This window comes from Anabrus simplex, chromosome 5 (genome assembly GCF_040414725.1).
Source record: "Anabrus simplex isolate iqAnaSimp1 chromosome 5, ASM4041472v1, whole genome shotgun sequence".
Lineage (NCBI taxonomy): Eukaryota > Metazoa > Arthropoda > Insecta > Orthoptera > Tettigoniidae > Anabrus > Anabrus simplex.
Window position 1 is genome coordinate 280220959 of NC_090269.1, and position 12069 is coordinate 280233027.

Sequence of the window (12069 nt, forward strand, 5' to 3'; positions counted from 1 at the left end):
GTCAACACAGCTTCGGTTCTACCTGAATCCAGCTTGCTGTACTGGGATCACTTCATTAATGGCTGAACTAATCCTATTGTACACAAGTCTCTCAAGGAGTTTATAGCAAACACTCAGCAATGTTATTGGTCGGTAGTTATCGACTTGGTCTTCCGGTTTACCGGGTTTCAGAATTGCAATGATCTTGCTTACCCAGAATTCATATGGCAGATGTCCAGGCAATAAGATATTAGAGTAGAATTTAGCCAACCAAAGCCTTGTGTTTGGACCACTATGTATCAGAAACTCAGGAAATATCCCATCAAAGCCAGCAGCTTTACCAGGTTTGAGGCTTTTAATAGCAGTATCTACTTCCAGATGTGAAAATGGTTCTGTGTATATAGAGTTCTCCTGCAAGTTGCTTTTCTGTTGTTTGAGCAGCTTCTTTACTTGGACGGTATGTTTCTTATCAGAGGGTGCTCACGGCATATTAACAATATGTTCAGCTACTAGGTTGGGGGTGATACAACCATTTCTCTTGTGACAGGTTCTGTTTCAGGTAAGTTTCCTGAGAAGACTCCAGGCTTTTCTGCTGGACTGTTTGAAGTCCATAGTCTCAACCATATTTTTCCACTTCTGCTGGTTAGATTCATCTAAACTCTGTAACAGAGCACTTGCTATTTCAGGATCTCCACTCTGTAAATGCTCCTCATAGTGTGTCTCGCAAGTTTCATTCCATCCAGGGATACTCTCTTTCTGCAGCCCTCTTGGAATATATTTCTTGGCAATTGAGATTAGACTGAATAGGCGGTATGAATCGGACATATTTGTCAAGATCTTCTGAAAAGTGATCCCACTTGGCTTTATTGAAATTCCAGCATGGTCGAGGTGTGCTTTTAACCAAAGGTAATTGTATTCCTGTAATTATCATGACAGGTCTGCGTTGACTGTGAGGAAAGTTTTCCGTTACTTTCCTTGTAGTAGGCAGGACAATACCATTTACATCTTTAGTGACAAAGCAAAGATCAGGATTGTATTCTCTCTTCCAACGGGCTGACTTAAAGGTTCCTCTATCTTTCACATCGAAAACAAAGTGTAGATTATTAGCTTCAGCCCAGGTGACTAGTTGAGCCACATTCATCTGTATCATATTTCCAGTTCGGATGATGACTATTGAAATCTCCGACATATATTGCTGGATGATTCTGGGTGAGGAGCACTTCATTTGGCCAAGCCACAGATGGTGGTTTATACACATTTACCACTTTGGTGCCCGATATGTCAACAGTTACCACGTGAACGTCGTCAGTCACCTTTGCTGAAACAAGCCGAACGTCTCGTAGATTCGAACGAGCGTAGGTTGCTGCCCCATACGTCTGGTGGTAGATTGCTCCATTAGCGATATAACCAGGGATCTTTCCTCTCCATTTTAGCTGTTCCTCAGTCGCAGTATGAATTTCTTGAATGGTCGCTAAATTGATGTTGTTTTCAAGAAGGATTCTAGAAAGACGTTCACTCTTCGATCTGGATATGCCTTTGATATTTATTTGGCATATTTGTAAAGAAGGTCCTAGTATCTTTGCTGGTTGGTCCTGACGAGCACCATTTGCAGAAGTTCTGAGTCCATTTGGCCAGGAGATCAACGACTGTTGATAGTTTGGCCGCTGATGTGTTGTTGCTCGCTTAGTACCACCCGCGGAACATGTGCTGGGCAATGTGGAGGTAAATCCTGCGGGCGTGAGCAATGTTCATTCCCCCATAAATCTAATGACTGTGCAGGACTTGATGCAGTTCACTGGATAGAAAGAAAGCATGATGTTGTTAAAATTCAGTAGATTGTCAGAAATCCTCCTACTTCCTCAATACAATCGTGCATGTAATGACCTCAGACATCCAGTCTTTCTTGGTCTCTTACTGAACAAGTATCAATTTCATACCTTCCATGCATTGATTGACAAGTTGAAAGAAGTTACCAATTCAGTCTGAATCTATAGTATATAAGACTGTTACTGCTCTTCCATTCCTTTGGCCTCGTGACAAAAATAACTTTTCGATGCACAAGTTTTCTAAGAGATGTTTACGAAACAATCCTGTTTTGTCACAATTAAAAATGTTAGAGAAACTGAAATTCTCCACAGTTTTAGGTTCTTCAGTGCAGTGGCTAATGATTTTCTTAAAGCTTATGTTGGTTGGCTGCAGAAGTAAGATATGATATAAATGAACAGATTTGTGGAGATACAAACAGTGCAGACAAAAGAATCATTCCTGACTAATAGTAAAAATGGATGAAGTTGATGACCTCCTCCTGAAAATATCACTATCAGCGGTAAGGAATATGATAGTAAATAAAAAGAACAACCACCATCTGCAAAGAGAACTTGTATCGTGCATATATCAAGTAAAATAATTATCCAGGAATTCCTCTCTGAGCCTGAGTACAAAAATGGACTGATATAACTGTGAAAGAAATGCATTTATTTTCAGGAATTAGTAAATAACAATGTTGGTTCATGAATGTGCTCATCCATGCTCTTATATTTTCTCTGCTCATGCTCTGTAATAGCTGTAAAGCAATTGTACAGTTTTTTTTTACTTTCTTTGATCACAATTCCCAAACTCGTAATTACGTATTCAACAAAATCAGCCCGATAAGAGAATCAGGAGCACTATTTACCAGTGCAATGACAGTAATAACATGCTCTGACCAGTGCATATTTTGAGAAATCCCACACAAAAACAACCTTATTAACTATGAACATTGTGTGATTATATGATATTTCACTTTTTCCATGTATATATATGCGATTTTAAAAATAATAAATTACTGAACAGGCACATAATATATAACACAGTTTATTTAAGAGTGTGCAAAAGCCTAAATTGTGGGGTATGTCAGTGCTTCGAAAACATGTCCCTTAAAGGGGTAATTTTAAACACGGGCAGTTTTGTTAAGACATACATACGTGCATACATCATCATGATAGATCATTATGCTTTTCAGCGTTCAGTCTGCAAGCTTCTGTGAATTTACTAAATATTGCCACAATCTTCTATTTGCAACTAGTGCTGTGGCCTCATTTAGTTCTATACCTCTTGTCTTTAAATCGTCAGAAACGAGTCTAACCATCGTTGTCTTGGTCTCCCTCTACGTCTCTTACCCTCCATAACAGAGTCCATTGGCGTCTCCGAAGACCTTAAAAAGCAGTTAGTGGGACGTAAAACAAATAACATTATTTATTATTAACAGAGTCCATTATTCTCCTAGGTAACCTATCCTCCTCCATTCACCTCACATGACCCCACCACATAAGCCGATTTATGCGTACAGCTTCATCAATTTCAATCCTAACTTAGTCTTTATCTCCTCCTGAGTACCCTCCTGTCATTGTTCCCACCTGTTTGTATCAGCAATCATTCCTGCTACTTTCATGTCTGTTACTTCTAACTTCTGAATAAGATATCCTGAGTCCACCAAGCTTTTGCTCCTGTAAAGCAAAGTAGATCTGAAAACAGACCGATGTAAAGATAGTTTTGTCCGGGAGCTGACTTCCTTCTTACAGAACACTGTTGATCTACTCTGCGAGCTCACTGCATTAGCTTTACTACACCTTGATTCAATCTCACTATATTACCATCGTGGGTAGGGTAACCAGATGTCCTGCTTTTCGCAGGATACTCCTTTTTTTTTTTTTTTTTTTTTTTTTTTTTAACACCCTGTCTCGCGGTCCACGAAGAGACTCAAAAATTTTATAAATATCTTGCTTTTTATAAAATATACTGCGATATATGTTTGCATTATGAATGGTTTCATTTCTTTTGCAGAATGTGGTATATGTAATTATTAATGTTTTAAACTAATGAAAGGGAACGAAAGATGGCTACAGCTTGAAATATAAACACTCCCATTTCCGGTTGTCATTATGGTCGTTACTTTTACGACGGGAAGGGCAGTTTGGAGCAGTGTGGTTGTGTACTGACGTTATGACAACAGCTCTTTCACGGCTTTGAGTATAACGTAGGCAACGGTACTGGTGATTATCCAGATATTCAGGTAGTGTGGTTTAAGCTAGGTGTGGTAATCATGCCGAAAGTTAAAGGCAAATGTGTACTAAATGCTGAATTGCAGTTCTTCTACCTGTTTATAGTACCAGATAAATCGAAAAGCGACGTTTGCTGCACCAAATGTTCAGCCATGTTTTCAATAGCAAACGGCAGGAAAAGCGAGATTGTACGACATTTGGATACTAAGAAACACAGGCTCGCTGACAATGCTGCTGCATCCAGCTCATTTCTCACTACTTTCTTTCGAGGAGCTGAACTGGGGTCAGCTGAACAGAAATTGGCAGCTTCTGAAGGCAGTTTTGCATTCCAAACTGTTGAACATAACCAAACATTTCGCTCGGCAGACTGCACGTCTAAACGGCTTCAGAAGTGTTTCGAACCAAAATATTCGTGTGCTAAGACGAAGTATGAAGCTATTGTCACTAATGTGATTAGTCCATTTGCGATATCTGAAGTGAAAAATGACCTTGAAAATGTGAACTATGGGTTTACACAGACCCTTAAAATCATAAATCCACCAAACCTTTTTCCCCGTCTTGTTCGCTATTTTATTTACAACAATGGGGTACAGGTAAAATTGTTAGATTCTGAACAGGTAGGGGAAACTGCTGACATTATTTCATCATTTGTCCTGAAGATGCTAAATGATTTTCATCTTGAAAGTCAAGTGGTTGGACTTTGTGCAGACAACACTAATACTGACTTCGGTGGCTCATCTCGGAAAGGTTCTAAAATTGTTTATTCCATCGTGCAGAAGTCTCTTGAGAAATCAATTGTTGCTGTTGGTTGCAGTGTTGCCAACATATATTTTCAAAATCCGCTAAATACTACTAAACATCTGCTAAAATTCCGCCAAGAAATCCAATCTCAAATAATGAGCAATAAAAATACGCAATAATAATAATAATAATAAATGTCTACACTCGCCTGATCTGAGAGTTTCACTGGGATTAACTCCCTGCCTGCGAGCCGGCGAGCTAGAACTTGTAGGCATTTTATTGCGGGGTGCGCAAACTAGGTGAACCCCCTACTTCAAGGCCACACACAGAACAGGCCAGTTCATTAAACGGTCTTCCTTCATAGCATTAAATGCTAGTCTCTGACAGTTTCATTATCTGTCGTCATTCATCAACTAAGAGAAAAGTGCCCTTTCCCCACGCATTACAAATTTATGATACCATGATCTCATAACATCAAATGCAAATAACATGTTTACCTCATGCGTCTGCTAGCTCCTCATGTAACCCGATGCAAATTTCGGATTCAAAAGGCATAGGCTTCTTCGTAAAGTCAAGAAATTCCAATCTGGCTAGAAGGAAGGAAATTAATAATAATAATAATAATAATAATAATAATAATAATAATAATAATAATAATAATAATATCGTATGAAAAGACAAAGTATATAGAAGGGACTCAATCAGGTTTCAACAATCAACCATTAATCACCAAATATGGAAATATTCCTCAAGTAGACAAATTTAGGTATAAGAAATACGCAATAGATTGGAGACAGGCTGGAGATTTTTTTTTTAACGTGAAATGGATAAAACACTAAATTCCGCTATAATAAATCCAGAATTCCGCCAAAACCTCCGCTGTCTGCTAAATTATATATTTCTCCGCTGATGGTCTTCTAATTCCGCCAAGTTGGCAACACTGGTTGGTTGCAGTGCTTACATTGTCAACATTCCACTACAAATTGCTGTGGACTGTCTTCCAGTTTGTGTTCAAAGTATAATGCAGAAAATCTACTCGTATTTTCACATTTACACTGTACGTGAGGCCTCCTTGATTGAGTTGTGATTTCGTCGAAATTGAGTATTCCAAAGTTCTTGGTTTCAGTAGAACAAGGTGGCTTTCCTTGTTACCTTCCATTGAATGAGTACTGAAGTTGTTGCAAGAGACTATCCTCATTTTTTTTCGTATTGGAAGTCTGTTAAAAGGAGAACAAAAACTTTGATTTCCACCTATTCAATACTTTAAAATTTTACTCCACTTGCTTGGAATACTTAGATGAGTGGACTTTTCATTTTTCGGAACTCGGTGTGTTAATTTGGGCAGAACTTAATTCTGTGTTTGTGTGGAGTGGTGTATAAAGGTCATTAGATTTTTTTACTTAAGTATACTGGGAAAGACATAATGTCAGGGAATATGTCACAGTTACCAAAGTAAAGAAAACCGAGCTCGGTAGCTGCAGTCGCTTGAGTACAGCCAGTATCCAGTATTCGGGAGATAATGAGTTCGAACCCCACTGTCAGCAGCCCTGAAGATGGTTTTCCATCATTTCCTACTTTCATACCAGGCAAATGCTGGGGCTGTACCTTAATTAAGGCCACAACCACTTCCTTCCCACTCCTAGCCCTTTCCCGTCCCATCGTCGCAATAAGACCTATCTGTGTCGGTGCGACGTAAAGCAACTTGCAAAAAAAAAAAAAACAAGTAGAGGAATGAAATTTGGCTCGTACACCAGCTCATTTGAGGTGGGTGGAAATATTCACTAATTTTGAAGATAGGAATATTGGCTTCAGGTATATAGGTGTTATTGTAGAATTTGTGTTGAGCTTGCCTGCTACAAATGCTCCTACAGAACGGGTATTTAAATTAATGAACAATCTTTAGACAAATGAAAAATCCAGGTTAAAGCCTGAAAAATGTAAAACACATGGTAATCACTAGTTGTAACTTGGATTAAAACTGCGTAAGAGTTTTATGACATACTGTGTGGAAGCTTAAAGTTGTTGAAGACAATTTATTCAGATGAAAAGTAGGAGAGCCTGTCACAGTGACTTCACACTGCAACATGTTAATGTAACACTGTGTGTTGTATTGTAAACAAATATAATAGCGAAACAGGTTACTATGTTAATAAAATTTGGTGAATTTGATATTGGAACACATTACATCCTTTTTTTATAGCATCTAAAAATCAGTGTTTTTAAGTTTTATCATGCAGTAGTGAGTAAAAATTTGTGATTCGTTGTATGCTTTTTATGCATGGTATCACTTAAAAGGAACGAGAAAAATTGGCGATCAAGTTCGCTGCTAGATCATTTTACCATCAGGTCCTGCTCTTTTTTCTCTGAATATCTGATCACCCTAATCCTGGGAGAACACACAACCTAAATACTTAAAATTATCTACCTGTTCTAGCTTTATATCACGAATCTGACATTCAGTTCTGTTGAATTTCTTACGTACTGACATCAATTTAGTCTTCTAAAGGCTAATTTTCATACCATACTCATTGCCCCTATTTTAAAGTTCCAAGATATTACACTGCAGGCTTTTGGCACAATCTGCCATTAAAACCAAGTCATCAGCATAAGCCAGACTGCTTACTACATTTCCACCTAACTGAATCCCTCCCTGCCACTTACCTTTCAGCAGATGATCCATGTAAACTATGAATAGCAAAGGTGAAAGATTACAGCCTTGTCTAAGCCCTGTAAGTACCCTGAACCAAGAACTCATTCTACCAACAATTCTCACTGCAGCCCAATTGTCAACATAAATGCCTTTAATTGATTTTAATAATCTACCCTTAATTCCATAGCCCCCCGATATGGCGAACATCTTTTCCCTCGGTTCCATGTCATATGCTTTCTCTAGATCTATGAAACTTAAACACAATTTTCTACTGTATTTCTCTCGTAACATTTTTCAACTCCCTAACGCATACTGAAAATCTGATCCGGACAGTCCCTCTGTGGTCTGCAGCCACACTGGGTTTTATCCAACTTCCTCTCAACCACTGATCGCACCCTTCCTTCCAGGATGCCAGTGAAGACTTTGTCTGGTATCCTAATCAATGAGATACCTTGGTAGATGTTGCAATCCTTCCTGTTCCCTTCCTTAGAGATAGATGCAATACTGCCTTTGTCCAATCTGAAGGTACCTTACCAACACTCCATGCTAATCTTACCACTCTACGAAGCCATTTCAACCCTGCCTTCCCCCTATATTTCACCATTTCAGGTGTAATTTCATCTATTCCTGCTGCTTTATGACATTGGAGTTCATTTACCATCCTTTCCTCTTCCTCAAGTGTAATTTCACCAATATCATTTTCCTCCTCCCCCATGAGCTTGGTTGTTCGCGACACCACCAGGAAGATTTCCTTTTACATTGAGAAGATTTTCAAACTATTCCCTCCACCTGTCCAGTGATTCCCTGGGATCTATTATGAGTTCATCTGAATTACCCAAAACACTGTTCATTTCCTTTTTCCCCTCCCTTCCTAAGATTCTTTATTACTGTCCTTAAAGGTTTCCCTCCTGCTTGACCTAGCCTTTCCAGGTTATTACACCAAAATCTTCCCACGACTTGTTTTTGGATTCAACAAAAAAAATTTTTTTTTTTTTTTAATGCTCTGTTTCTTGCATCTGCATACAATTCCCTGTCTGCATCTGCCCTTCTGTGGAGTCATTTCTGATTAACCTTCTTTTTGCGTTTACAAGCTGCTCTCACTTCATCATTCCACCAAGTAGTTCGCTTTTCCCCATCTTTACAGAGAGTCGTTCCTAGGCATTCCCTTGCTGTTTCTGCTACAGCATCCGTGTATGCCACCCATTCTATTTCTATATCCTGAATCTACTTACTGTCCACTGTTCGAAACTTCTCGCTAATAATATCCTTGTACTTCTAATTTCCTCATCCTAGAGATTTTCTACCCTTATTCGTTTGCAGACAGATTTCACTTTCTTTATCCTAGGCCTAGTGATACTTGATTCACTACAGCAGGTAGTGGTCTGTTTCATTGAAAAATCCCCGTAAAACCTGTACATTCCTAACAGACTTCCTGAATTCGAAGTCGGTTAAGATATAGTCTATTATGGATCTGGTACCCCTAGCCTCCCATATGTAGCGGTGAATATCCTTATGGTTGATGAATGTATTTGTAACCGCTAAACCCACACTAGCACAGAAGTCAAGCAAATACTTCCCATTCCTATTAGCTTCCATATTTTCCCCACATTTACCAGTCACCCTTTCCTATCCTTCGGTTCTATTTCCAACTCTCTCATTGAAATCTCCCTTATCTTTGCTGTTGACCCTGACTACGATGTCACTCAAAGCTTCATAAAACTTGTCAACTTGATCCTCATCTGCACCCTCACGTGGTGAATACACTGAGACAATTCTCATCCTAATCCCTCCAAATCTACCCACATCATTCGCTCATTTACATGCCTAACAGAAACAGCCCTACTCCACACTCTGCCCTTCCCTTTTTAACACCTATCAAGTACACTTCATAATCTCCTATCTCTTCCTCGTTATCTCCCCATACCTGAATTTCACTTACTCCCAGCACCTGACTCAGCCAGTTCTAATTTCTTTCCTCCATAAGCCTCATTAATATTGATAGCTCCCCATTGAATACCATTTTGTTCGCCAAGTTGTTTCCAAGGAGTCCCTCGCCTGTAAAATGGGAGTGGTACTTCATTACTCCCATAGGTGCAAGGCTTGCTTAAAATGTTCTGAGCTCAGTAAATTCATGAATCAGGATACTGCCCTACTTACACATGAGGATCTCGCCTCTAATGGGTTAGGGACCACTGGTGGATTGTTAGTTTTACATTTCATGTTTTCATCAGACTGAAAAACTTTAAGTTGTGTTAGACCCTAGTAAGTCTTTTGGTATGCATTTTCCTCTTAGTGTCATTGTTTCATAAGAATACTTGGATTCAGTATTTATTGATGTTTACCAAGAATTTTGGATTAATTATTAGATTTATTGAACTTCCTTTTGGATTTCAGTTGTTTTGGTAAAATAGTGGAACTAGAAATAATCATTAACCATTGTCATAATTTGCTTGGATTTATTATGCTACAGGTGGCGCAGCAGTCCATGTGGGGACGTGAAAACGACAGTTCACAGAAAGGTATGAACTTTGCTAGTGTGGCAGCTGCTGGCTCTTCTCCAGGCACTGGTCCTACATCAGCAGGTGGCAAGTTCCTTGATAATGCCCCTCCTCAGGTAAAGGAATTTCATTTTATAAAATTATTTTCATTTCCTAATGTTAACCATCCTTAAATTATATATGATACCGTAGTTACTTGCACATTAGACTCCTTTTTTTTCCACTTTTACAGCCAAAAAATGTAAGGGGGTCCAATATGTGATAACCTCAAATAAAACTTGAATTCTATAGATCATTTCATGTTAAGAAAGCATTGCTCCAATGGACCTACAAAGAGTGAACATACCCCCTCCTAGACACCTATAATTCCTCGTGATTAAGGAATATTATGATGTGCTTTATATTGCATTATGATAGAGGGGGAAAATGGCTGTGGAATTTTTTGCCTGTGCATTCTTAAAATAATGACTAAAGTTTTTCTGTCATCATAAATACATTCGCAGGGAGGAAGCACAATGGCTAGATCAGCCATCGCTTTGTTGTCTTCCTTCATTTTCCTTCTGTGTCGTTCTGGTACATGTATCGCATATTCCGTTACTTTGTGAATCCTGGCAGCTATTACTGTTGCAGAGAAATTGGCTGTTTTTGTGACCTGTAGGCCTATGTATTTAGTCCTTCATTGGATACTTGTGTGTTGAGTGAGTGTTGTGATTAATCAGCCTGTGTGTGATTTCTTTCTTTAACATTAATGCAGTGATGTATTTACTTTATGGATGAGGCTGAGGAAGAAACAAAAATTGTCCTCAATTTGCAACTTATTTTCTCTCCCCCCTGCCTTTTATCTTGAACTTAAAAACAGAGTTTCACAAATTTATGTTCCACTGTTTTCCCGTTACCCTGTTAACATCAAAACGAGACCCTCTACTCCCCCATCCCCATCCCGTACAAGTTCATGAATATAATTTTAATTTATTCTACCTTTTATACTTAAACACTGAATTTCACACATGTACCTGCCACCTTTTATCCCATGATGCTGTTGATCAGAGCCATTCGATATGGCAACCTTGTTGTCATGAAAGCAATACTGTTTTCTTAATATGGAATGATCTATAGACTATAAAGAACTATAAGTTGTACATGTAAACATTCTACACCATCCTTTAACAAACGTATGAATGTATTCTCTGAGTTTTACCAGCTATTTTCGTTGGAAAGCAGTATTTCTAAATTTAAAAAAACAATAAATGGTGAATACACAACTTTTAGGTCTACATATAAATTAAATGTAGTCAGTTTCAGTTACTCTTATCATGTCATTCATTTCATCTCATTAACTCCACTGACGAGGTTGACATCACAAAGGGATCCAGTCATAAAAACTCGCTACGAAGATTCGTCTCACTTCATACTCAACCCCATAGGGAAAAGGGATAAGGGTATCGTATTATGCAATATTAATCAAAAGAACTTAATGGCCAGTCATTTGTCTCTGTCAGTTGAATAGTAGGCTTACCACATAGTAAACCTGATCACAGCTTTCTTTTGAATTATCATCATCTTGCGCCACCAACTTCCCTGCTACAGGAGTGTCGTCGTTTCAAATGACGTCTTCTTTTATTTAGGCTTTGGCTACTTATAGGGATGGGTCCAGTTAGTTCATTTGCTTGAACTAGTTCATTAGATACCGTTCATAACCTTCAGTGGTTCAAATGAACGAGGTAGTTCATGAGGCAATGTCATGGAAACAGCCCTCGTGGCACTCCGTTCAAATGAACAAGTTAGATTATTATGAGCACGAACAGAAAACGACTAAACAGTGTCGCTGCCAGTCTGCCTAAGTGAAGAAATGGTATCTACGAGAGACAGATAAGTTTTCTTTGTATAACCCATCCCCCAGTTGAGAAGTGTGAGAGATGTGCTGTCACGTGACTATTAACACGGCACGCTATTGGCCATTTATGTGCAAGCTTATTTTGTCGTTCAAATGAACGAGGTAGTTAATTTGTGCTGTCTTCATGAAAACAGCTCTCGCAGCGCTTCGTTCAATGAACAAAGTCTTTTATTGTGAGCATCGTTGCAACAGCATAGTGGCGCGAGCTAGTACGTATATTTTACGATAGATGGTGATTGCTTAGGTCTTTGTCCTCCCTTAATCTGT

At 38.8% G+C, this 12069-nt stretch overlaps 1 protein-coding gene across 6 annotated transcripts in view; it reads left to right on the forward strand.

Moving 5' to 3' along the window:
• Nucleotides 1-12069, forward strand: part of LOC136873986 (ankyrin repeat domain-containing protein 17) — a 918230-nt gene that overhangs the window by 849295 nt on the left and 56866 nt on the right. For all 6 annotated transcript variants that reach the window (XM_067147404.2, XM_067147402.2, XM_068227616.1 and 3 more), the window contains one exon: nt 9881-10024. In XM_067147404.2, the coding sequence (XP_067003505.2) occupies nt 9881-10024 (144 nt within the window). The remainder of the gene's footprint in view (nt 1-9880; nt 10025-12069) is intronic.